The sequence below is a fragment of the Pleurotus ostreatus genome (genome assembly GCF_014466165.1).
Source record: "Pleurotus ostreatus strain PC9 chromosome Unknown scaffold_10, whole genome shotgun sequence".
Lineage (NCBI taxonomy): Eukaryota > Fungi > Basidiomycota > Agaricomycetes > Agaricales > Pleurotaceae > Pleurotus > Pleurotus ostreatus.
In genome coordinates this window covers 1,303,472-1,328,850 of record NW_023503165.1, presented here as the reverse complement: position 1 = coordinate 1,328,850, position 25,379 = coordinate 1,303,472, and the positions used below count along the sequence as shown (strand labels likewise).

Genomic DNA, 25,379 nt, shown 5'->3' with positions numbered 1-25,379 from the left:
GGATGATGCACAAGTGTGAGGGGGATTGGGCGGTTACACTTTGCAATGGGCTAACTTTAAAATGGGCTAACTTTAACATGCATTTTCCAGGAGGTGCAGCTTTCTGGAGTTTCGTTCAGCACTATGATTGCTGTTGCGGATTATAGTCTAGTCCGCAACAGCAATCTAACGAGTTACGGGTACAATGGCATACCTCTGGGCAGGCATCGAGAAGTTGACGGCCGAAGTGCATTGCCGTCTAAACCAATGGGCCGCTTGTGAAGACAAATAGAAGCCCTCTCGCTTGACTTGTTTCTCACATTTGGTCCTTACGAAACAACCTTCAACCCTCTGACTGCTGTTTGTCCAAGATTTCGGACGCACCGTTGTGAAACAGACCTCAAATCAATTGGAATGAAGCTATTGTCCCTACCAAGCGATCATGGAGCATCCTATTCGTCCCCTTCAAGTGCGTCCCTCATTGAATCAACGGATGTGCTATGGGACTCACTAAAATTTCCTATCTTCAACTAAGATGGCATCGTCGAAGATCACGGCTCCACGATCCTTTGTCTCCTTGTCCTAGTGTCGTAAATGAAGACATCTCGCCTCGACCCTGCGAAGAGTTTACGGTACGACTATAGCACAATACTTCTGATTTGTGGCGAAGTGATTTCCCATGTCATGTCCTACGAATAGGGGTCAGTTAAAGAATAGTGAGCGTAGTGAGTCGATCGTGATCATCACGGCTTTTAAGATCAAGCACTAACTTTTGTCCTTCCATTGCAATAATTTTAGACGTCCGCTTGGGCCTCGAACGGTGCTACGAAAATTAATGTTCGCACCACCCACACGCCACAGCATTGACCCATAGCCCTCAATGACCTCTTCAACATCAGGCGAAGGGACCTCCGAGGTCAGTGGCTTGGGCCGGGAAATAATACACGCGTGTCAAATGAGAGTGGAGCAAGATTCCCCGGACTCAATCCAACTAGGAATGAATAATCGCTTGCGGTGCGATCGAATGTGTGCTTGTCACAAGTGACGCGTTGACGAAGGTCTCATCCACACATTTCACAGACTCGCCATTATTATTGACCTTACCGCGTGTCTAGAATCACAAATAGCTTAACTTCCTATAGGCTGTTCAAAGGATTCCATCCCTTAGAACTACTATATTGGTGGCTATGCTGTATCGAAGAACATTCCCAGCCTTGGTGCAGCGGAGGTTCACTTTGACACTCTCCTTCAGCTTCTCCATCCCGCTATACGAGTGACAGATGGTGCAAGATCTTCTATGCGGGTTTTAGGCTGCCCGCAATACATTCTACGGGCAAATGACGTTTTTCAAACCACGGATGGCAGACAAACGTCGTTCTTCATCTAACGAAAAGGGAAATCGACGAATACGCGAAACGTATAAATGTGATAGCTGGGTGAAGACAATCCCCAGTCCAGCTCAGTTCAAAGACTTTCGACGACTACCAGCCAACCCACCGCCAATGATCTTCACTCGCGTTCTCCCTCTCTTCGCTCTTGCCCTCAGCTTCACTCTCGGAGCCGTAGCTAAGCCTGTCGCTGATGCTGGGCTGATCAAGCGCGCCGACGCCGACACGGCTGATATTGCTGCGGTGTTCAATACTCTCAAGTCCTCAACCGACAGCATCCTCCCTCAAATCGGTTAGTCTAGCTCCTGCCTCGGTTCATGAGCTTCAGCTAACTTCTTCTGCAGAAAATTTGGTTGATAGCGGCAACGCTAACAGCGGAAACATTGTCCCTTTGATCACCCAGCTTACCACCTCTTTCTCCACCGCGGACGCGTCGCTCACTGAGCTAAAGGGAAAGCCTGGCTCAGGGAAGCCTGGCCCCTCCAAGGATGAACTCGCCAAGATCATCGCGCTTATTCTCATTGTGAGTCGGAGCTCCCCGTGACAATGAACAACTGACAGACCTGGTCTTCAGGCGGTTATTAAAACCCTAACCAAGGTCATCTTCAAGGTTGGACTTTTCATCCCGACACTCTCGATCCTCCTCATCGCCCTCGACATCGCTATCAACAAGCTACTCTTAAGTGTCGACATTGTCGCCGTTGGCCTCTTGAAGCTCATCGCTGGATTGTAAGCTGATTTCTCAAACTAGTATAATTCGTGGACTAAACATTCGTGTAGGTTGTTCGAGGTGGCTGGGTTGTTGGGCTCCATCGGCTTCACCCTGGTCTTTGCCCTCCTCAAGCTCCACGGAGGCTGGTAAATGGCCCCAATGAGAGGTCTCGTCGTAAACAGCGTCAGCTCCTGTCGACGTTGATTCATCTCTGTTTTTCGCGTATAGAGTTGTTTGTTTAAATGTTGTTACTATTGAAATTTGTGTACGGCGAATAAGACGTCAATGTGTCCCTTAGCTTTTTCTGCCGTCTTTCGTTGCTTCGACGACACTCCAGAGCTCGAACACAGTACCTAGCTGCAGTCCGCCCCGTCTGTCTGCAGGTGGGTGTGCAGGTTCACCTCGTGCGACGTAAGCCGGACTTACAAATGACCTTCAATCGACCATGTGCACGAACGGGCCTCTGTTTGTCTCTCGAGGCTGGAGAACCACTTGGAAAGATCTGTGGAGTGTGTTCAGCGAAACAAGCCTAAGTTAGTCTGCAGTTCCTGTATGACAACAGTCACGCGCGAGGCAGGTAATCGACGAACGAGTGAGAAGTTGTTCCTTCTGAATTTCAGCCTTCCTCGGACAATCAAATTCTCTCTGACTGGCGTGAGTGCCGCCGCAGAAAGAAATCACGGCACAGTAATACATATAGTCGCATTCCTTCCTCTCCTTCCTGTGGACGTTGATCTTCTGCGTTGCAACCTCTCCCCTCTGTTATGTCATTGTATTACCATGAGTGTCATGAACCGTATACCATTAAGCACCGTCAAATGGAAGGCTATGCTGGTCTAATGACCGTCAATAAATGATTAAGTCTGTTTGGCAGGGGCTTTCTATCAAATGGATGGCCGAACCTCGACGGGAATGAATTCCTGTTCGCCCCATCAGCAGGTGGGCGGGTCGTATTCGGTAGTTGCTTGGTTAGAATGCCTCGCAAGTCCCAAACGATCGCATGGATCCGACTAGCGTGCTTGCCACTGTCTAGAACTTGGCGGGTACTTCCGACTCGCTTCGAGGCCCCCGCTGTGATATGCTAGGTTCGTGTGACTGGTGACGATGTCATAGAAGTCATGAATATAAAGGATTTAAAGGATTGGAGTGATCACTTCTGCTACTCATTGCAGGCCGTAAGTTCATATCACGGGTACATCGTAACGCTATCTCCGATCAAGTCCAAAGCGAGCCGAGTATATCTACGTTCCGGTCAAACAGGGCCAGCACTGTTGACTTCGTTTGCACTCGTCGCCGCGAACCTCAACGCTGTGATGCTGTTGGCTCTGTAACGCGCTTGGGGGTCTAATACGGAGTTTACGCCCTGGAGTTCTCGATATGCACTCTGTCGAATATTGAGGAGCATGCGCGTGGAAAGGGCGGAAAGAAGAGAAGCCTGTGTCCTGCAGCCCTCGCTCGGGGTGGTGGTTAATGTGGACGAAAGGGATAAGTCTCGTCACATACGAGAGAAGTAGGTTGGCATATTCCGACTTGTGGATAGAGGTCAAAATGCGAAGGACACAAGTACGTGAATATTCTTACAGGCTGCGTCAGATTGACGATTACACTGAGGATCGAAACTGCTAGAAATCAGGTCATATTGATTTGCATTCCGATCGGACATGAGAAAAATACCTACCAAGAAGAGCAGCGAAGTATACAAGACCTTGTGTGGGCAAAGGATGAAAATCATCGCGGATGCAATGTGTATCGTGGCTTACCATCTTTATATAAGGTATATGTCATTGAAGAGAAGGGGATGCCACGAGCTACGAACCTTTGCTGAGGTCGGCAAGAAGCAACGTGTTTGGAAGTACTTACAATAAGATTCAACCCAGGTGATAACCATCAACGAGAAAACAGCTATAAAATTGACCAGTGTCTGAGACAACTCAGCAGACTCGACGTTGCTGACGACTGACTTGTCCCGGTCACTAGCAACATTACACACGAAATGGCCGATGTGGTACGGTCGTCCCCGGTGCGGCACACTGAATACGAGAGCGACGGTATCATATAGTCGGGGACAGCTTTAATTCAGAGCGTCAGCAAGGTAGAAGGCAACGAAAAGGGATACACGCACAGTTCAGGTCATGTGCTACTAGTGTTTTTATTAGGGCAACCAGAGGAGGTATTCCACCGCCGATAGCCATGCCAGCAAGAACAACTCCCACCCATATATTTCGGAACCACAAGGACCATACACGAATCATCAGGATGACTAGATATTGTCAACAAGTCTAACATGGTGGACAGGTCAGACCTATTACTTTCTGCGATAAATGTTGCAAACACAGAGGCGCCTATAGAATCTCGCTGTCAGCCATTGATAGTTGTGTCAGAGATATTAAGACGTACAGCCATTTAGTGAAGACAGTATACGGCACTCAGTGCCGGGTGCAACGTGGCCGGTTATCACTGAAGGGCAACAGTCGGCTCCGTAAGCGCGAAAGTAGCAGTGAACGCCATACTATATATTCTCGTGGGTGAGATGACTAGGATGGGATATCTAGACAGCAAGTACAACGCTTTGCCAAGACCCCAGTTAGCTTGCCACACATGTTGAATCTCACTTGAGAGCACCAGGAGGTAGTCATATGTCTGGTTCGGGTCATAGGGTCATAACCTAGCCAAGCGCACCTAAGCAATCCAACGACGTACAAGAAATACGGCACATGCCACTTGAAGAGGAGGAGTGGGCATCATGTGATTGGCTGCGTCGAGGTTAAAACGGTTGGACTGACCTGAGAAGCACTGTTCGATATGTTGGTTAGGTAGAGCATGGGGGAAAAGTAGGGGAGTTACCGCGCGCATATTCAAGCCGATCAGGACTTCAACGTTTGCGACACTGATAATATCGGGCATATGGACGTATCTGGGGTTCTGAGGGCAAGATGGGTGATGAAGGTGGGGGACGAGAAATGGCGGGATTTCTTGCAGTATCTTTTATGCTGCAGATGGAGCGTAGACGAATCAGTTGAGATCGTTGTACCCGAAAATGAAGCCTAATCAGCGGGAACAATTGTCCATTGCGTGTTCCGGGCCGTGGTTGTCGTTGATATGTTTCATGAGTAGAGAGATGGATGTATGCATAACATCGCATTTCTTGCTGTATCGAAACAACGGTACGCCCTTGGCTGCTTTCTGCGCTTGGAACGGATCTGGACACCGCGCTCGCCGTAAGTAGATCAGGACGAATATGTATGGTTATCCTTGCCAAGATATCGGTTTTACGATGGCGTCCATCCCTTGATTATTGACATCCCGAGATGCCGTGACGCGTCGTGACTGTGTTGATGTACGTCTGTTCGTCGATCCTGAGCAATTCCTTGCCGTATATTTGGAAAGGACTTTTAGTTCAATGTAACGAGGAAATGTATGTTCTACACGATCTCGTGCGCATGCCCCATCAAGATCAACAGTATATCTGGCCAGCGCACCAATGATCAGACATAGTAATAGTAGAGACGCCAAAAGAGCAACATGCCTGACTTCTGTCTGGAACCATTGGTAGATACGGCCCATCCGCACTCTGCTTGAATTGTTCTTGTTTATCTAGTGTGTTATTTGCGGATAGTACACCTGCTTGTCTGTTAGTATCTGACATGTGGCAATCTATTTGATGGCCTTCAGTGGTTGATCGACACTTTAAATTTCGGAATCCGGGTGAAAGGCGCCTTTTTGTTGATGTCGACAGACATGCCACATGCCGAGATAACATGGAGGAGGAAGCTGTGGAGCTGTAGAGCTGTAGAGTTGCACACAGGTGAACAGGTGAACAGGTTTCCACACTTGAGGGAGGCGATGCAAACTGGTGGTAATGCGAGCGTGAAGGAAGCATGCCAGTGATAACAATGGCACTGCCGAATGTACTACGCGATGCACATCAGCAACTTCGAAGGCAAACCCGGCAATGAGGACTCACAGGTGATGTACATCGTGGAGCGAAGATGCGCGGACACACAATTCAAGGAGTGACGATAAATATATAGGCTACTCAGATACATGTGCAGCAGTAATCCATGGGGCGCTAGGTTGGAAATATGGGACAATGCGTTAAGTATGTGTAGAGAGATAGAACTAGATTAGGGAAAGCCGAAGGGGAGAGCAAGAAAGCAGAAAACAGGAAAACATGCGGAATGATACGAGGGTGCAAGATGGATTTTTTAACGGTTTAAACATTTAGCATTCAACTGCTGCGGCTGCGCGATGCGACTGGGTCGCAGCTAGGAGTTGAGAGGTCGGTTCCCGAATGGCTGTGCGTCATCGTCGACGTCGACGTCCTCGTATTCTTCCTCAGATGCCCACGTACGTTCGTCATCGTCATCGCCAAAGTTGGGTGTTGATTGTATCGGGAAGAACGAGGGCCGAGTGCCTGCGTGAGGCTGGTCTGAGTAGCTTCGAGAGTCTCGAGCGAACAAATTGGTCGGGGCCGGGGTATATTTGGGTTGGTTCTCTCGTGTAGGAGGGGGCTGAGGAATGGCATAAGTGGGGTTGTGGGGACGCTGACCGATAGCCTGACGAGGGGGTGCCCCTCCTCTAGCCGCTAAATTGGCTGGCCCCGTGGCTGTTCGAGGAGACCGAGCTGCTGCTGTCTGCCTAGCCCTCCCTTGCCTAGCCTGCGAAACTACCATATCAGTGAGTCTCCCTGCCTCAATCATCGTTAGGCTAACTACCTACCTGGCGGGGGAGCATTTATGTTCTGAGCTCCATTAGCCTGGTAGAACAGCCCCCCTCCATTGTTATTATTGGTGGTGTTTCCTAAGCAGAGATGAGCATAACCATTCAGACTCCGGAGGCTACCCGACGATGCACGCACCTCCTGCGACAACTCTTTTGGAGTGATTGTTGTAAGAACCTTTGACCGTCGACTTGTTCCAGTTGTTGCAATTGTTGCGACTGTCGTTCGTAGTGTTGTTGTTGGTGATATAGTCACCGCCTACATCATTCATGGTCGCGTCCTTGATGGTGAAGTTGGATGCATTATTGAAGAAGCCCATGGCGAGCGATGTGCTCTGGAGTCTGGTGAGCGGAGAGGGAGAAGGTTCCTCGTACTGCTTGTACTGCTTGTGGATTTATAGACCTCGGAGAAAGCATAGCCTCTTGCTAGGGAAAGACCTCATATCGGGAAGATACCATTGGACCAAATTGAATCCGTGACGATGGGCGCCTACAGGACAAAGCTCGAAGCTTGAAGGGCTGGAGGCAGTGTGCTATCTGTACCTGTCCTTTGACATGGAACGAGATCGAGCCAAACCGCACCTTAGCCACGAACCTAGTGATGAAAATAGACACTTGAAACCTGAGAGGCCTCCTGGAAACCGCGCCACCTAGACTATGCCAACGCCATCGTTGAGTCAGATGGAAGGTCGAAGCAAAGCCCCGTCTTGCAAAGAGAGCTATGCAGGAAATGGGTTTCGAGCATTGCACTCGGCTGACACTAGTCACGAGAAACGTTCTTTGTAAGTCTGTCTTTGTTGGCGGATGAAACTGACGGTCAGTAGTACGGATATGCCGTTGAACAAGGCAATTGGGTCCAAAACCATTCCCGACGCATCAGGGTACACTAGGCGCCATTGCAAAGCGCTTCTTCAAGCAGGAAACTTCGTGAGGATCTTCGCTCCCTTTCCTTCCTCTTGAGGGCAGTACGATTGCTCGTAGCGCCTTTCCATCCTGGTCCGAAAGTCATCCATCGACAAGCCTGCCGTCAAGTATAGTGGGAGATATTTCCGACCTTCTGCGAAGCTGCAATCCTATTTGGGGGGTGTAGATGTCTTAATCTCGAAGGTCCTCATGATGGTGGACCAGAGGCCCTTGCTTCTGGCGGCCAAGAAAGCTGGTGTCGGACGTGACGTTCCTTCTGACTTTGGGCCGACAGCCAGAGGCGTTATGTTCATGCACATGCACGATCTCGTACGTACACCCAATCCTCCTGTTCGTTGAACACTCAAGTTCGTTGCTAGAAACTCGAAGTCCGTGACTACATCAAAGAGCTAAGGTTTCCACATACCTGCATCGAAGTCGGGGCGTGGCTCTCTGGGATGCTCCCCCTCTGCACTCCGCGAGGAATACGCTCATGACGCAGAAGAACTACGCTGGCAACCGCGCACAGAAGCTCGTCTACTCGACACTGTCAACCACCGCAAGAATGGTCGCACACATCATTGTCGATTCGCGAACACTGAACCAGACTGTCGTAGCCTATGACGGGGAAACCAGCATCAGTGAAACGTGGAAAATCGCAAAGAAGGTCATCGGGGAGGACTTCTCCGACTACCCGAGGTTGGCTTGGATCGACTGTTGCATTCACCATACGCTGACTCGAGTGAAACTTAAAAGCCTGTTCGTCCGCGGGAACACTACAGTAGCGAGGGCGAAAGCATCGGGTTGCCTGGATTCCAGGAGGCTGTACGACGGCATGCCCTATCCCAATGTCGAAGAAGAGGAAAAAACCTACTACGCGTCGGGCTTTGTGCTTGACTACGGTCCGGAGGAGGTTCTGTCAGATGGTTTCAAGGCGGCGACGTCGGAGGTAGTGCATTCAGCTCTGATGTCTCAATTTGCAATGCTATATCTCCAAGTTGTCTCTTTTATCTATACGCAGGTTATTTACAAATCCTGAATGATCTCCGCATTAACAAACTGTAGTTCAAACCAACCGAACTTACTTGTGGTCAATCACCTTGAAACAGGACTCATCCAGATGAATGAGGCAAGCTTGAAACAAAGGTAAGATGCTTGGAAGCGTCCAATAGAGGTAAGGTGTGGTGCATCTGCGACGATACGAGTTGAATGTAGACAGGCCCTGAAATTGAGCTAGGCAACTCGATCGGGAGATTTCGCTCCGGTCTTTTATCGACAGAATTGAGTCTCTTGGCATCGACAGACTCCAAGTGGTCCTTCAGCCATTCCAAAAATGCACACCTCCGGGTAGATCCTTTGTGCCTCGAATAGACGGTCATGTGTAGGGCCACCACTTCAACATGTCTCGGTTGGGGGTCTAACACCAGATAGAAGGCACTGAAGACGGAAGATACACCGTGGTGTTATCCAAGGTAATACCCTGAGCGTTGCGGGTGGTCATAAGTCCTACTGAGTTCGGTGGTGGATGACCAGTAGTAAGTCAATGGATATCACCGCTCAGATGATAAACACCTACCAATCGTGGATGGCCAACTTGAGGCGCAGGCATGGCTAGAATTGGCAGGGACAAGACCCCCCATATCACTGGCGTTACACAGGATGTCGATGACCAAGTGTTCAGACCCCATCCGGCCAGTGCAGTGCTCTCTCTGCGTGCACAACAAGCGGGGTACAAACTATCGAGCTCGTTGTTGCATGCGGTATGCAACATAAGGAGGTTGGAGTTCCAAGACAGCCTTCTCCGTGGTGGAGAATTCATTTGTGGAAACGATAGGTTCGTCATTGCCGTGGCAATCATAGAGGTGATGAAAGAGCCGAAAAGAAGTCAGAGAAAAGCGCACTTTGAAGGGGCCCCCTCAACTCCATGCTCCTCCCCGTGCAAGTAGTTGATCAATCGATTATGTCCCGAGAAGCCAATCCCCACTCGAATATCGCCCTGTTATCGATATACGGCTTCCAGGCAGGGTGAGCAAGAGAGTAGGGTTGCCAATGGTTCTTGGTGAGAGACATGATTAAGAGTCATCAAAAGCATCGCAAGCGACTCTCCGCCCGGCCACATGAAACACGCGAGCAACATTGACGACTTAGATGGACACCATGTCATCCTGGCTTTAGAAGAGGAGCTTTCGTAGAACAGAATCTGGCTGCCTTGCAACCAGCCTGCGAAAACTCGAAGACGCGCTCGCCGCTATGCAATCCACTCAAATCTCAGCATCAAGAACCAATTATTAGCCAACAGCAAGCATACCTTCTGCAACAGGATGCCTATGCGCCATGATCTCGGTTAGCTCGCCCAAATTCTCCAATGTATGCGCTCGATTTGTCACGCGCGATGGCAGCGTAGCATTGAGGACATAGGTTGAATTCGAACGCTCTGACAGTCTAAGGAGAAATCTGACTATTGAGACCAGAGCGCGAGCAAAGGAATGGGGAGGTTTGAGATGTTGAAGTAAAGGACAAACTGAGATCAACCGATCTCGCTTGCAACAATCATAAAGAAAGGTGTATAAATATATCTATATTATCTTCCTATCAAGGAGTTATCCCAACGGTATATGTAACAAACATCCTTGATTCCCAAATATGTAACCAGGTTTGCGCCAGTGAGGGCCGAGCATTTGGCACGAGTAGAGACCATTCACGAGGGATGGTGAGTCCATCGGAACCAACCGAAAGGCAGCTCAAGAAGGGGTGGAGCTCAGGTTTACTTATTCGAGACATGGAGATTCCGGAGCATACTCACCCAAGAGTGATGATGGTGATTGTGGTGATGTCCGTGCCCATGCTCGTGGCCGCGCGCGGGTGTATCGTCCTCGTCGTCCGACAAGTCGAAAGAGCCAGGCATCTTCAACGCCCTCGCGTCAGCCTTTTCCTGCTCCCTCTGTTCTTGTCCGAGATCGTTGGCTGCCGGTAGCCGTTCCGCGGAAGCACCTCTCGCATTCGACGTGGTTGAAGCCGACTCACGTTTCTTCGCGAACGCTCTCGGCGTCGTTGGAGTCTGCGGCGCGTCGGTCTGGCTCCCAGAAGGCGGGGGCGAAGATATCCCTATTTGCGCGAGAGTTTCCGCCTTCTTGCGGTGCAGAGGTGTGTGCGCCCCTTCATGAGTTTCGTGCTTCAATTCATGAGCGTCCGCGGGCAATCCAACGTCTGGCACCTGCACTTGCTTCGCCGCAGGCTCGCCGTCCGGGGGAATCACAGTTATGTTTTCGTTCGACCCAGGTTCTGCCGGACGCCCAAGTTTAGTCGCCGTCCCCGTCGTCTTCATCTTCGACAATGCTGACCCATCAACTTTCTTCGGTTGCACTCCCTCGTCGTCTTCATCGTCGCTATCCAGCCAACCGCCAGAGCTCGCACCGCTTGTATCACTGCGCCCGAGCTTACTCCCGTTGCTGTTCAATGAGGAACTTGTATTCGTTTTAGCCAAGCTACTGAGGCGACTGATGGCGCGGGCAGAGGCGATGGCAGAGCGCCATCGGGCCTTGGGATCGAAGTGCTCCCGTAAACCAGTGCTGAGATCGTGTTCCGTGGACGGTTCATGGGTTGTTAACCACTACGATCATAACTTTGAGAAAATCAAACACCTTAAATACATGTCGACTCACCGGGTCCTGGAGGGCCTGAAGCGCCGTTGGCCTCTCTTTCGGATTGGGATTCAGCAGTGATCTAATGAAATCTTTGGCTGTTGTTTGTGTCGGAAGTCAATACATATTCGGTAGCGGCGGTGCGGTTCACCGACCTTGAATGGAGACATTTCTCCAATAGCGCTCGTGGAATTCTATTTTTGCCTCGGTCGTTTCCCTGATGAGGACACGCACGTCATCGGAGCGGAATGGTGAGTAACCACAGAGGAGGACATAGGTCACGATGCTGTATGAGGGGGACAAAGATTGAAGTTAGGGATGTTTTTGAAAGGCGAATAGAGTAACGCGTACCCTGTTGACCAGATATCTACGGCCTTGCCATGCCCTTCTTTGTTGAGGACCTCCGGGGCGACGTACCCAAAGCTTCCAGCGAGGGAGTGCAGCTGCTCCTCGGGGGAATGAAGATGTTTCGCGCTAGATTTTGTTTCTCGCGCTTAGTATCTTGGTGTGCAAAGACAAGGGATATCAAACTCACATCCCAAAGTCTGCGATGACGATGTCACTATCCGGGTCCTTGGTTCGATACAGGATGTTTTCAGGTCTACAACGACACATGAGATGAAAAAGATGAAAGAACGAACAACCATAGGTACTCACTTGAGGTCGCGATGTACGATATCATGATCGTGTAGGTATTGTACGCCCGAGAGTATAGACCTTGCACCATGATCAGCATGGAGAACGTTAAACCCGGACTGGGCTCGACTCACCTGACGACGGCGACGGCGTCCTGCTCAGTGAATTTGCCCTTCTGGAGGATACGTTCGAATAGCTCTCCGCCCGTCGCCAGCTCGAAGGACAAATAATACTTCGATCTAGACTCGAACCATTCATAGAACTTTACCTGTGGGGATGCGTGCGTGGTCAGTGAACAGTGCCTAGGCAAGAACTGAGAAGGCGTTCGCTTACAATATTCGGATGGCTCAAGCCCTTGAGAACGTCCATCTCTCCCCACACAGAGGCCTCGTTTCCCTTGACCTTCTTCTTGGGGATGATCTTCAACGCGACTTCCTTAACCATCCCACTGTCCGTCTTCTCGCTATCGCTCGCGCCGTCTCCATTTTTATTCTTCTTTGGCTTTCCCAAGAATGTGGATTGTCGTTTCGACGAAGAGGCAGCCGATTTCGACGATTTGGTGCTGACGCTGGCCGACGATGAAGAGGGTTCTCCGGCAGCAGCTCCGTGTTCTGCAACAGCTACTTGCTCTGGTGGGACGTGCCAAGTTGCCCTCTGAACGCCCACCGTCAGTCCCAAAAGCCGAAAAACGCTAGCTTGACACTGGACCAAGTAAACAACTCACCACCACCTGACCAAAAGTCCCCTCCCCGAGCACATTATGCACCTCGTACGACTTTTTCTTCACGAAACTAGGCGGTTGGGGGAGAATAGCGTCTTTAATGGAGAGGTGCATGATAGCTTTCCCTGTAACTGGATATGGTGCGAATCTGCGACGGTGTATCTGATTTCCGACACGACCTTAACAGCTTTGAGGAACCTAGTGGAGTAACGGTTGCCAACCTATTTTGGGACTGGCTGGGACCAGCAAAATATGAGGCTTATGGTCGCCGTCGCGCACGATGTGGCCGAGTAAAGGGAAGGGTATGTCTCACGTTGACAGTCAAGTCCCTGGTCATGGTCTGGTTTCTGCCCGCAACTCATTCTTCTTGGCGGAGGCGGGCGTGACGGGCGCTTGTTTGCACTTGCACGCGAAAAGCATCATCAAAAATCCAGAATCAGTGATTTACTCTACAAAGTGATGGCGTCGGCCTCAATCTCGACCTTCATCTCTGCTCGAACGAACTGTGCGCCCACTATCATCGTCGCGGCCGGCCCAACGTCCCCAAACGCCTCCTTCATCGCCCGACCCACCTCACCAGCGTCCCTCTGCTCGGTCACGAAGATCCGCAGACGGACGACGTCGTCTTTGCTAGTACCCAGACCCTCCAACGCGCGTATGATCTCCTTGAATATCTGCTGAGTCTGAAGATATGCGGAGTCTGGGAATAGGACCGCGCCGGTAGTAGGATCGATGGACGTTGTGCCGGAGACGAAGACGTGTGGCCCCCGTCGAATGGCTCGGGAGTACCCAAAGGCGGCTTCGTATGGGTTGCTGGTTGTGAACCGCTCCATGTGCTCGTATATGTCCTGGCCTCGATTGAATGACTTGTTCAAGCTCAAGCTTCCCCATGTCAAACATCAGCGAGGGAACAAACAACGTGACTCAGCTCAACACACCGCACAGGAGACTCGAAAATATCTTTCACAATGACTTCAGCACAGAAATAAAGAGACGATCCCCACAAAGCTTCTCGCCTGAAGCGCTTTTTTAATTGGAGCCAGGATTGACCGTGTTTTTTCTTTGCGTGTCCATAACCTTTGGGGTCAGCAATGATCACTGAACGCCGAACGCTCGGACTGGTATCATGCTTTCATCTAGATGCACAGAGAGAAGCTAAATGGGACTCTAAATTGTCGCGTGTGCCAGGTAACGCGTTGCTTGCGCGTCGCATGTCCTTTGCACGCCCCAAAGGTTTGCAGCATCCAACTCGTGTTGGCTCCCAACACTTCGCAGGCGACGACTTGCTTCGAACGTTTGTTTCCGTGCGGAGAGCCTGCAGGCTGCAGCGCCTCACCTTCCGTAAGCGCCTCGCCTTCTGTCATGTTACTGATCTGTTCCCGCGATAGGAAATCTTTCTGCGGCTATGCCACCGTTTGTGGCTTCTACTTCTACACTCACCTTGCACTTACCAACCGGCACAAGCGGTCAAAGCGACCTTCCTCTACACCCACTCCCCACTGCGTAAAGGACTCACCATGGGCTACTTCGACCAGGCATCTGATTTCACCATTGATGGTGGAACCATGAACGACGTGGCGGGCGACTACGTCACGAACAACGACACCAAGAACGATAATCGCAGCAACTGCAACAACAAGAGCCAGTCGACAGTCAGGAACTCTCACAACGACCATTCCAAGAAGGTCGTAGCAGGAGGTGCGTGTGTCGCTGGGACCCAAGTGGCTCCCGCATGGCCGTGCTGATCGCTGTGTAGGGAAAACGACCAATAATAACAACGGAGGGGGGTCGTTCTACCAGGCTAATGGAGAGCAGAACATATACGCATCGCCGCCAGGTAGGTGCTCGGCCCGATGGCGAGTCGGGGTTGCGAGGCTAATTATGAGCGTAGTTCCACAGGCTAGGCCGGAGAGGTCTATAAGAGCGATGGTTGCCAACCCTCCTAGACGAACCATGGGGGCAGCCAGGTTAGCAGCCAGAGGAGGAGGGGTGGCACGCCCTCGTCAGGCTATCGATCAGCGTCCCTACAACCCTACTTATTCCCTTCCTCCATCCCCGCCTCCTCAGGAGGCCTGGCCGGAATATGCATCGCCTCCTCCGAGGTTTAAGAGCAACAATCCGTTCGCCAAGTTGGCCCAAGGTTATGCAGAGCAGCCCCGCGCGGCCGAACGACCGCCGTTCTGGGAAGCCAAGACAACGACCAACTATGGGGATGACGATGACTGGTTTGCTTAACTCGATGGGGCTTCTGAGGCTGAGGGGGGGCGTCCCCTCTACGACGAGCGGTCATACAGCGCCCCATTAGGTAGCAGGAGGCGCTACTGACGTTGAACGTTGACTGCTGCAAGAACCATTCATCCACTTCACTAACACTTATCACCTCTCCATCGCATTCCGCATGTTTTCCTCCCTGCTCGCATTTGCCGTATCTCTGCTTTCGTCTTCGGTTCTCTCTTCTATTAGTTGGCTTTGTCACCGTCGAACTCTATTTCTATAGATATCAACACCACACTCTCCGATCTATCGCCTTGTTCGTTGTTGTGCTGTCTTCACTACATACGACATGTATTTCCCAGTATCCATAACCTTTCGCTAATTATCCAATGCGTCTATTTTCTCGTTTCCGTTCCATGATATGCTTCGTCGTGAGTCCTCACTGTCAATTCTGCGCATGCCTTAGTCGCTGATCGGATGCCGCGTAGTGCATCCGCACAACGTGTTGTGCCGTTTGACCCATTCGACCACCTGTTCCTTCCAGGCCTCGAGCTCTGCGGGCCTCAATGCGTATCACTCGGCATCTTGCCTTGCCTTCCTCGCACGTCGGCTTTGTCCATTCACCTGTTCACCTGTGCACATACAACCTGTGCACATACGGCTCTACAGCTCTAGAGCTCCATCCTCGCTTCTTCCATGTTCCTCTTCTCTCAACGTGACCGAAGCAAAGGTACCAAACCGTGTTGCTCCCCGGATTTCGAGCTTAGACGCAGTGATCGGGCACCTTGAGGCCCAAGTGAGGGTGTTGCCAAAAGGCATCGAAGGCATGCACCGCACAAACAACGCGCCATCGATATCAATAACTCTGAGGCAAAAGAGGAACTGAGCACGACGTGAAGATGGTAAGTCAGCGACTTGGTCTCTAAAACCACGTCTGATGTGTGTGTTCTTAGGCAGATATCGGCCATGTACGACTCGATATATTCATAAATGCCCATGCTGGAGATTTGTTACTTTGTACTGTAGATTTTTGTGAAGTAGCGTCGTATCGCTTGTCGTTGGAGGATTGAATCGGAGAGTTGGCCCAGCCTATATCTTGGTGAACAACGCCGCTGACTGCTTCAGTACGCTTGCTGCTGCGCGTGTGTTTGCAATCTGTTTAGTACAGGTAGCCTTTCTGTATACACAAGATCCACGGAGACGCGAAGATGAGGAGACGTAGACGAGACGTTGCCGGAAGAATCTGATGATGACGAGGACTGCGCAGACGAAGTGGCTGATGATTTGGATGACCTTAATCATTCCAGTTGCATTTAGCGTACCATAACTGGCATGGTATGGCGTATAATACGAATTGTCTATTTGAACCTCCTATTTGAACATTAACGTCTACGGGCTAAAGCCGTCTCGAGAACTCTGTTTCCTGATCGCTGCAATAAGATTAAGTTTATGTTGAGCACATTTGCTTCCAACAACCCTGCAAATCCAGTCTTCAGCTTTGCTAGCCCTCGCCCCTCGTCGATATGCAAGTCCTTCGATCTCGACAACTTCCTTGCGTCCATCTTGATATCGAGGTTGATATATTTCAACTCTCCGTGCTCGACAAGTTGTCGAAGGGATCGTGATAACACCATGTAATCCGATGCTTCAGGGTGAAGCTCCTCTGTATGAAGCAGGTCGAAGTAAGTGCGCTCGATATTGAGTGTAAGTGTCTGAATGGAGTTGGGAAATGGAAGATGATTTAAGCAATCCTTGATCCAAGTAAAGATGTCGAGGAACGAGCTCCAAGTGACCAGGTCAATGACCATCACAGATGGCTTTACGACCATCCCAAAGTTGGGAATATCGCAACCGGGTACAGCTAAGTAAGCAAATTAAGGGCTTTGGTACCCAAACGATGAGAACAATGGCGGGACGAACCTTTCAACCTGAGCTCTGAAAGACTGTCTGAGAGCCATATTGGTAAATCCCAGTGCTGGTAAGGAGACCATTCAACGGTAAAGCTATGGAGATTCGGACATTGGATGAGGTTGTCGAATCGGAGCAGACGGTCGGATACATTTAGCATCTCTAGGCTTCGAAGAGCATCCAGACGTATGGTAGACGACCCCTCCCCCTCACCGGATCTGGTCGATGAGTCTTGGATGATTAGTCCCTCCAGAGTGGGAGACAGCATGTTGGTGACATCAGAAGCGTCTCCGCGAAACCTCCAACCACGTAACACCACCTTGCGAAGGCGAGGTGCAGAAAGCATGGTTGAAATCCCCGCGGCAAGCGGCGCTGGCGCCATTGACAAGTCAAAGCTTGGCCGAGACTCGAAGTGCAACACACGCAGATTCTTCAGCCGACCACAACATTCGGGGAACCATTCCTCAGCAGTGCATGGGTGAGACGGCCAGAGATAAAGCTCAAGTGCGTGGATATGTTGGCTGAGGTGTGGAGCCTCGAAGTGAAGGAAGTAGAGCTTGTGATGCGCTCTCTCGAACGATATGGTGATAGTGTGGAAGATGTACGGTCGGCAGAGTGCATTCCAGGTGCGAGACACCAGCGAGCTAGCTGCAAGGAACCGTGACACTTCGCGAGGAATTGAGCCACCGTTTACAGCAATAGCGATGATTTCTGCAATGAGTTCGATGGGAAGCGCTTCTGGCTGGTACTTCCGTTCGATGCCCAACATGTTGAAGAGCAAAGTTGACGTTTATTTGGCTCTTCTTGACTCCTTTTGAGTCCTGTAACAGCTTCCGCGACAGTGATTTTCGTTTTAAGGATAAGCATGGTAAGCTCATGCGTCGACGGTCTGTCAGTTACACCATTGGTGACCTTATCGTCGTCTCCTTTTCGAGCAGGACATCCAGGTGAACAAGCTACGTACAACTCGGGCAATATTTTACATCAGAGATTGTAATGTGTGAACTCTTCGAAGACCAGTCATTATAGATCAGGAAGAGGGTACGGATTTTCGAATAGTCGGATATATTTGTTGCGCTTTTTCTCCTTGAACGTGTAAAACTGCCCCACGAAGTCGAAAAGTTTCCCTGAAATGCACGCTTGATGCAGCTCGAGGGGATCCATGGTCGGGTACTTCGTAGACTGGAAAACGCTTTTGTATATGGATTTGAGGTCTAGCCTCTCAGCGTCGGAGGCACAGTTTATGAAACCGTAGTCGACCCAGACGGAACGAGCAGCCCGAAGCACCGAATCGTCCGTGCCGAGGACAAACTGTTTGAGCTTCCATACGGAATAGAGCGAATTGGACCCCTTCAAGAACTCTTCAATAGTCGGTGTTGGGACGAGTATCTTCTTCGTTTTGAAAAGCGAAAGAGTAGAGCCAGAGTCATACGCCTGGCAGAGTTCCTTGAAGGTGGATTTGCTCAATAACTCCTGCCACCGACGACCAAGGATCGATTCTTCCTCTTCGCAGGTACAGGCACAGAAGCCAAACGCCATATATTGGGGACCATCGTGAGGCGAGGGATGGGCTTTGGAAAGTAATTTGGCGGCGAACATGAGGCACTCAGTTTGAGCTTTTGGTAGCTCTGAGAGTCGACGTTGCAGCCCATCGGTGGTTTCGTTAGGAGGAAGAAGGCGCATGTTGGCGTACTTCAACCCCCGATTGATCATTTCGACTATTGGGTCGCTTCGTGGGTCGGGTACTGATTCGTCCAGGAGATGTTGATTGTCTAATAGCCAAGGATAATAGCCGCCACGCGCACCAGGAGGGAGCATGGTCTCGAATGCTGCTTTGATCTCTCGCAATAAACGGCCTTCGATTCGCCATATATGTACTTTCCTCGGCGGGATATCCATCCGTTCGATCAACCCAATGTAGACTCCCAACAATTTTGACCTCGCTTCGGTTGTGAATGCTTTAGTGAAGCCATAATCATCACAAGTCTGTGGATCCTCGGGTAACAGATTATTCCTGACAGCAAGCGCTAGGTAATGGGCCGTATTGATGGGTTGTCGTGGTTTACATTCGAAGATGTGATGGACCCAGCTGTCTTTCTGGCAGGACGGGCTACAGTACCAGACTTTCTTGCAGCCGCCGCACTGCTTGTATGCTGCAAAACGGCCCATGCCTTGTGCATGCCACTCTTGGTCATCAGTTGTGTCTCCCGCGATCGAGTGACATCCATCGCAGCGGCGTCGTTGAGCATTGCGTGCGTTGTTTAACGTCGACGTCGAAAGCGCGGGTTCGAGCTCCAGGACCGGCAAGAAGGTGTCAAGCACGAACATATTCTTTGATAGCCACGCATAGTGGGAACCGCGTGACACGTCGGGGAGTTTTGTGAACGTCGCCTGTATGTAGTATGCTAGATCGCCTTCCGATACCCAGCGGTGAATCTTCTTCGTCGTCACTTGATGCCGCTCCATTAGATCCACGTATACGCCTAGCAGCTGTAATTTTGCATGCTCGGTTGGTGCCCTGGTGAAGCCGTATTCGACTAGCGTCGCGTGATCTGTTGGCAACGATTTGTCGCGGACGGCAAGTGCGAGATGATGGGCAGCAGTAATCTCCTGATTTGTATCACAGTCGAAAATGTGGCGAACCCAGTCGTCTTTCTGGCAGCCTGGACTGCAGTACCACGCCTTCTTGCAAGCCGAACACCGCTTGAAACCCTTTTGCGAGGATGTGGCACTAGAACCGGGTTGCAGCTTGCAGCCCGCGCAGGTTCGACCGTCATCTGCCACCCAAGTTCTCTTGGACCTAGGGCTAGTAAGTTTTTGACAACACCCAGTGATTACTGACAACGCACCTGTACATAGTTTAGAGGAAGGGGAGAACGGTTGGGGAACCATCTTCGACCTCAATATAAGGCAGCGAGAATTTGCGAAGCGCTGAGGCTATTGAATTATAGTTGGTGCCTGCTCGCACGAGTTTCGCCTACGTACGGGTTCACGACATGATCCCATCACGCAGCGCGCAAGTGCGAAAGACTTGGTTGAGAAACAGATCGCCTGGCTCGAGGTGTTTCATAGACAGGACGGTCGCCGGCCTGAACGCCTCGCGTGACATTGCAGTGGCAGCGATGATCTCTCCAATGGGGAGCAGTGTGTTTGCATTTGTTTGGCTTTTGGCTTCTGAAATGCCGCCGCCTCCGAGTCGTTGGTCGTAGCTGGAAGTAAGCGATTTGGTGTTCAAGGACCAATATCACGACGGCCTGAAGTGTACGTCCTCATAGCCTATATCAATGCACACAAAACTCATGACGAAAACGCGCCTCGTGCTCCTGCTCGTACGGTAGACTTCTTACTGGCCGACAGACTATCATCATGGACGCTTTCTCTCATAGAGGTCGCAAACAAGAAGCACGGAGGTAGAACAAGATCATTTATCAACTGGGGCTCGCCGATTTTGGATAGCAGCTAACGGCCGAGAACGGGAAGGGTTAGTCGCTCCGTGCCGGTATTTCTGATATTGGCGTCGGTGCGCAAGTCTTTTGTCCAGGGAAGGCGTTCGGAGTATCCACTCAACGACGAGTTGTGTATACGGATTCGTACATTCGGCTTGAGGCCGGGCGCATCCTTGTCTACAAGGTTCTCAACGACAATTATTATGATAACGGGCACACAAATGCTCAACTCAAGGGCCCCCGTCTCTCGTACAGCTCACGTCGCCGCCTCATTCACGTATGTTTAGTACAGACCAGCCTCTGGCCTCTATACCTGTGCTTATTAGCGAGTAACCTAAATTGACTACTAACGAGCTTGGGAAGTTTTAGTGGAAGGAGCGATCGTGGACTGGGCTTGGGCTCCTCGAGACAGCATAGGTGTTCTGCTACCCGACTCTGCTGCCTGACTCTCTGTCATCGACCTCACTGCCTCGCCAACTTCGCACTTTACCCAGCCATATATCAGACGAATTTTCGCATCCCAATACTTCCACGTATAAATATTTCGCCAACTTGAAGGAGAACGAGTCTGTAATCGTAGCCAGAGGAGCCTGTGGCGCACGGCTGTCAGGCTGTGGATCGACATTCTCCTCCGTCCTCTCCCACAGGAAGCCTGACCGGAAGATGCGCCGTCCCGGCGGGGGGTTGAGAGCAGCAATCCGCTCTTCGAGTGTACGCAAAGGTGATATACAGAGCCGCCTCAAGGAGCCGTACGACCGCCGTGAACTGACCCTATGGTGGGAGGCTGTATGCTGCTCCAGTCGCGGCGGGCAGCCATGCATTGATTGCTCAGCACGCTCACCTTTGCAAGAACCACCTACCCCCTTCATGGTCAAATTGTCTTTCTACATACCCACCCCTTGGCCGGGCCTTCTGATGGGTCTCACTGCCTCGTGTATTATTGTACATGCCCTTAACCAGCAAGTACGTGACATCGTGAGTTCCTGCTGTTAGTTTCACCGCCCAACCCGCTGCAGAATTGCCAAGGCAGTACATTTTGCAATGGAAGTGTTTGGTCGATCTCATCGCTCACCTCAAAGTTCAAGGCCTCAAGGTACTGTGGCCGGTATGTATGTCTTCTTCGCCGCATTCCCCACATTGGCACTTACTTGCCCCTACAGCTCTACTTCCCCGCCTGGCTTCTTCTGCTTTCTTGTTCTCATTCTCGTCATCTCAGCACGCTTGCCGAAACTACAATTGAAATAAAGGCGCCCTTCATCCCGATTCCGAGCTTCGAAGCATCGATAGACGCCAGGGGTATCGAGGTATGTGTACGAACAACACACTGGCGACGAATGAGAGCAACCCACATAGACCTACGGTCAAATATATCTCTTGAGGCGCTGAAAGAGAAGCTCGGCACCTTGTAAGTTTTCATGATGTTGGCGTCTGAAACTATATCTGACACGGCGTCCGTTGAATGCTGAGGACAAACTCACGAACTCACGTAAAGCTTCCCTCACACCTATGGGATTGCTTGAGGTGGAACAACGAAGTCCAAACCTTGAATTCGCCCTACCGTGTTGCAATCTACATCCATTGCACTGTGACCAATGACTCAGCAGCTTGATCCCCGTTCCCTTCGTGTTCCTGGTCTTGTGTTATCATCTCGGCATGCCGTCGAAACACTATGAAGGCCCTCCATCCACATCCCCAATACTTCGGGACGAACGTACGGCCGACATATCATAATAACACAGCTACGCCAAATCTGAAAGCCACCAAAAATGCCTGCACGACCGCACTATCCACGGCTACTCCACCAGTCAAAACGAGAACAACTCAAGCCGCCAATCGGTATATCCATAACTTGAGCTCCGGGAATGGAACTTGGGCACAAGTCGCACGTCGTTGTAGGCCATCAGTCTGCGCCAGGACTCGTGCACTATAGATCTCCCCACCAAAAATACGGCCTATGCACTAACACTGTCCCCTCGGATATCAACCGATCAGCACGCACTGACGCATCTGGTATGGGCACGCTGGCACGGCTCGACCGAGTGACTTCGACGAGTCAATTTGGGCTCGCCATCAAGTAATGCAAAGTGGACGCGCTCTGGCGCACTGTACATTACATGGTGCGGTTAGCTGGGCCCGGAACTCACAATCGAAGACAGGTTGCGCTAACGAGAATATGTTTACACATGTTAGTGACACTAGATAGACAACACAACGATGAGACATCAGACATTAGAAGCATGGAACCGGATAGGTCGTGAAAGTCGAACAGAGCAGTGAGCGAAAGCGAACGTGAAAAGCAAACAGCAAAGGGTAAAAAAACAGCAGATGCGGACGTTAGACATGTAGGCTGCGATGATGAGGTGAAGATACTAATTGTAAACCAATTGAATGATATTTAGACCTCTAAAGCTGAGCTTCGGGTCCGATATTCAGAGAGGTCGATCGCGCCCCAGCCATGCCTGCGACCCACCAATCTCGTCCTCATCGTGACAGACTTGGTCATCCTCTGAAGAGAAAAGTCGATCCCACTCCTCCTGTTGTTTCGCCTGCGAGTTACCACCCCGCGGCAATGCGGTGGCCACGCTATTAAGGAATGGGTTGTTCCTCTTGTTCCTTGGTGGCGCTGCCTCATCGATGTGTTGCTGGTGGGACAGATGTGGTTGAGCGGGGGGTGAGGGTCCTGGCGTTGCACCTGCCCCAGCGAGCTGGAGTAGCATCTGGAAGAACTGGGCGATTTCTTGCTCAGAAGGTTTGCCTGGGGCTACGGCTGTTGTTGTGAGTGGCATTATCCGACAGGGCATTCAGACACTTACCTGGCGCCGCGGCGTGCACATGCTGGGATCCATTCGCCTGATTGAACGTCCCTGATCCATGATTTTCATTGTAGGTGGATCCTGGCAATACGTTGTCATTCGGAGAATACAACTACATCCGAGATAATCGCGACGCACCTCCTGAGGCACCTCTGTATTGCTTGCTGACTTGCATAGAATCGTTGGAACAATTATTGAAAGTCACTGTGTCTTCGTTGCTATGAGTGTCATTCTGGCTGTTGTCGACGACACTGTGCCCGATGTTCCTGCCAGAGAAGTTGGTGATGGAAGCGCCTTCAAAGATTCTACTCATGACGGGGATTTACTGAATTGCTGATTCCTAACAGGCTTATAGGTACAAGACCTGAGGCCTGAGGCCTCCCACCTCGCTCCGCTTCGACCTTGAAGCCAAACAAAGGTCAACGAGATGGGATGGTGTGAACCGTGGTCTGGGCCGGTCAGGGTTTGGGGTAGTAAGTTAATGATAGTTCGCTGGGTTTGATTTCAAGATCTTTTTTTGGGCTGTATATATCGCCGAAAGATCACCTTACGCTCCGTCTCAGAGCCATATTGTGGGATACACCCATGCCCTCGTTGAAAGTGTATTTTTGGTGTGTTCTCTTTGATGACTTCTAGCGCGCGCCGTGGCTAATGTCGGGTACAGTATGCGGAGATAACATAGAGGAAACGAGGACGAAGCTGTAGAGTCCAGCACATGCATCGAAGCGATACACGATTTCCGATCAGCTTGGTGACAAAGCGAGAACTCCCGCAGCATCGCACATCGTGGAAGGAGGATGCATAGGCAGATCTGATGAGGTGTGTCGATATATTGTAGGGGAAATCAATTCAACTCACAATGTTACACTCTGACGTAACACATTGTATATAAACTCTTTGAAGTTTCGCCCAAGCCTTCATTTCACTCCAGTGCTATACCGAAATATGCCGCCGCAAACCATTGGCATCGCCTCAGACATTGTGGCCAACAACGTGGAGGTCAGGAACATTGCGGTGGCTGTCACCGACAACAGCCATTCAGTTCTCCCTGGTGGCAAGCTCGTCCGAGCCCAGCCTCCCAAAGAAGTCCCAGGTGCGTCACGATCACCTCAAATGTTACCCAATGTCCCTCAGTTCTCTGAACACCCATCCATATCAGCCGGACCCCCCGACAGTGCTGCTGTGACTATTCTCAACGCGGCAAAACTCGAAGGTACCACCCTTAGGAACATTGGCTACACTGTCACCGACAATAGCCTGACCCAAATTCGCGAGGTTGCCGAGCGACCCACTGAAGAAGCCGTAGGAGGTGTGTCGCAATACATTCAGTGTCTTTTCGTTCTCTGAACGACCACACATATCAGTACCATCAAAGTTGCTTGTATCCAATGCGCTGCAAGGTAAGTATTGAAATGCTCAATTGGACAGTGCCATTCACAAGCGCAGCTCTAGTATGCAAACTTTCTGAGCAAGAAGTCCAGGCCATTCTCATGAAGCATTCCGTGCACGCCAAGGCCGGTGGACCTCCACCTTCTGTTCCTAGTCCACCTCCCGCCTACGAACAACATAACGTTGACCATGAAGAGGGGGGCAATCAACTATGCGACACTGTGGGCACTGAATTACCGCAACAGGGGAATTCTGATGCCCAACAGTTGATTGGTATTTTCAAGGCGCTATGTGAGAAGTATCCAAATCTGCAGCTAGGATCCTCTGGGGCGGCTGCATTACCCAGTGATAGTAAACCAGATGCGCAACATCTTAAGAAGCTGGAGCAAGTCCTCTCTTCTGCGGACGGTAGTGGTGGAGGCAGGGCATAGGCACGTCGGATTTCAGCAATTTTGGCGGTACAGGGGTATAGGGGTACACATGACTACTGTATCATCGTTCCGCGCGCATGTATTCTTTCTTTATGTGTTTGCTGGAGTCCCAGCCAAACACAATACATTTTCATTCGCATCTTGTGCGACCGCATCAGCTTATTTTAATAAGGCATGGCTGCAACGAGGAGGGCCTGAGGTTTAGCTTCGACAGCACTACCTCAGTTTCCATGGTCCAACGTAGCCACCCTGCTTCACGTGACTGGCTAGCACTATGTTGTCCAGTGGTGAGAGGATAGACGGAGTTTATCCTCGGTCTATCAGTGAGAGCACGTGAAGCCCCTGTTCCCCTGTCTCTTCCCTTTGAGTATCTGCGCCCTTTGTCTGGCACACATGTATATATATCCTGATTCCCGCTCTTGCTCCCCATCTTCTTACGTTCACGCTCGATAGGTACATCTTCTATATTTATCTCACCG

The 25,379-nt window shown here is 50.9% G+C and overlaps 10 protein-coding genes across 10 annotated transcripts; 4 read left to right on the top strand and 6 right to left on the bottom strand.

Moving 5' to 3' along the window:
- Positions 1 to 1,337: 1,337 nt before the first annotated feature.
- On the top strand, positions 1,338 to 2,229 carry PC9H_002203 (uncharacterized protein; the record flags this gene model as incomplete). Its single annotated transcript, XM_036771845.1, has 4 exons — positions 1,338 to 1,659; positions 1,712 to 1,890; positions 1,942 to 2,096; positions 2,148 to 2,229. The coding sequence occupies 4 exons, from the start codon at positions 1,338 to 1,340 to the stop codon at positions 2,227 to 2,229; spliced, it is 738 nt and encodes a 245-aa protein (XP_036626466.1).
- Positions 2,230 to 6,344: 4,115 nt separating this feature from the next.
- On the bottom strand, positions 6,345 to 7,118 carry PC9H_002202 (uncharacterized protein; the record flags this gene model as incomplete). Its single annotated transcript, XM_036771844.1, has 4 exons — positions 6,345 to 6,745; positions 6,799 to 6,879; positions 6,938 to 6,989; positions 7,062 to 7,118. The coding sequence occupies 4 exons, from the start codon at positions 7,116 to 7,118 to the stop codon at positions 6,345 to 6,347; spliced, it is 591 nt and encodes a 196-aa protein (XP_036626465.1).
- Positions 7,119 to 7,455: 337 nt separating this feature from the next.
- PC9H_002201 (uncharacterized protein) lies at positions 7,456 to 8,740 on the top strand (the record flags this gene model as incomplete). The annotated part of the gene is made up of 6 exons (XM_036771843.1): positions 7,456 to 7,580; positions 7,623 to 7,725; positions 7,780 to 8,031; positions 8,082 to 8,146; positions 8,185 to 8,614; positions 8,723 to 8,740. The coding sequence occupies 6 exons, from the start codon at positions 7,456 to 7,458 to the stop codon at positions 8,738 to 8,740; spliced, it is 993 nt and encodes a 330-aa protein (XP_036626464.1).
- Positions 8,741 to 10,465: 1,725 nt separating this feature from the next.
- PC9H_002200 (uncharacterized protein) lies at positions 10,466 to 12,813 on the bottom strand (the record flags this gene model as incomplete). The annotated part of the gene is made up of 9 exons (XM_036771842.1): positions 10,466 to 11,311; positions 11,364 to 11,440; positions 11,498 to 11,628; positions 11,694 to 11,816; positions 11,878 to 11,943; positions 12,000 to 12,059; positions 12,113 to 12,246; positions 12,312 to 12,632; positions 12,703 to 12,813. The coding sequence occupies 9 exons, from the start codon at positions 12,811 to 12,813 to the stop codon at positions 10,466 to 10,468; spliced, it is 1,869 nt and encodes a 622-aa protein (XP_036626463.1).
- A 335-nt stretch (positions 12,814 to 13,148) lies between these two features.
- Positions 13,149 to 14,063, bottom strand: PC9H_002199 (uncharacterized protein; the record flags this gene model as incomplete). Its single annotated transcript, XM_036771841.1, has 3 exons — positions 13,149 to 13,581; positions 13,638 to 13,776; positions 14,036 to 14,063. 3 exons carry the CDS (start codon positions 14,061 to 14,063, stop codon positions 13,149 to 13,151), a joined length of 600 nt encoding a protein of 199 aa, XP_036626462.1.
- Positions 14,064 to 14,216: 153 nt separating this feature from the next.
- Positions 14,217 to 14,934, top strand: PC9H_002198 (uncharacterized protein; the record flags this gene model as incomplete). Its single annotated transcript, XM_036771840.1, has 3 exons — positions 14,217 to 14,397; positions 14,456 to 14,536; positions 14,591 to 14,934. 3 exons carry the CDS (start codon positions 14,217 to 14,219, stop codon positions 14,932 to 14,934), a joined length of 606 nt encoding a protein of 201 aa, XP_036626461.1.
- A 1,361-nt stretch (positions 14,935 to 16,295) lies between these two features.
- On the bottom strand, positions 16,296 to 17,590 carry PC9H_002197 (uncharacterized protein; the record flags this gene model as incomplete). Its single annotated transcript, XM_036771839.1, has 2 exons — positions 16,296 to 16,774; positions 16,834 to 17,590. 2 exons carry the CDS (start codon positions 17,588 to 17,590, stop codon positions 16,296 to 16,298), a joined length of 1,236 nt encoding a protein of 411 aa, XP_036626460.1.
- Positions 17,591 to 17,844: 254 nt separating this feature from the next.
- PC9H_002196 (uncharacterized protein) lies at positions 17,845 to 19,713 on the bottom strand (the record flags this gene model as incomplete). The annotated part of the gene is made up of 1 exon (XM_036771838.1): positions 17,845 to 19,713. One exon carries the CDS (start codon positions 19,711 to 19,713, stop codon positions 17,845 to 17,847), a length of 1,869 nt encoding a protein of 622 aa, XP_036626459.1.
- A 2,983-nt stretch (positions 19,714 to 22,696) lies between these two features.
- Positions 22,697 to 23,393, bottom strand: PC9H_002195 (uncharacterized protein; the record flags this gene model as incomplete). The annotated part of the gene is made up of 3 exons (XM_036771837.1): positions 22,697 to 23,034; positions 23,081 to 23,161; positions 23,219 to 23,393. 3 exons carry the CDS (start codon positions 23,391 to 23,393, stop codon positions 22,697 to 22,699), a joined length of 594 nt encoding a protein of 197 aa, XP_036626458.1.
- A 632-nt stretch (positions 23,394 to 24,025) lies between these two features.
- Positions 24,026 to 24,900, top strand: PC9H_002194 (uncharacterized protein; the record flags this gene model as incomplete). Its single annotated transcript, XM_036771836.1, has 4 exons — positions 24,026 to 24,173; positions 24,240 to 24,389; positions 24,445 to 24,480; positions 24,527 to 24,900. 4 exons carry the CDS (start codon positions 24,026 to 24,028, stop codon positions 24,898 to 24,900), a joined length of 708 nt encoding a protein of 235 aa, XP_036626457.1.
- Positions 24,901 to 25,379: the final 479 nt, after the last annotated feature.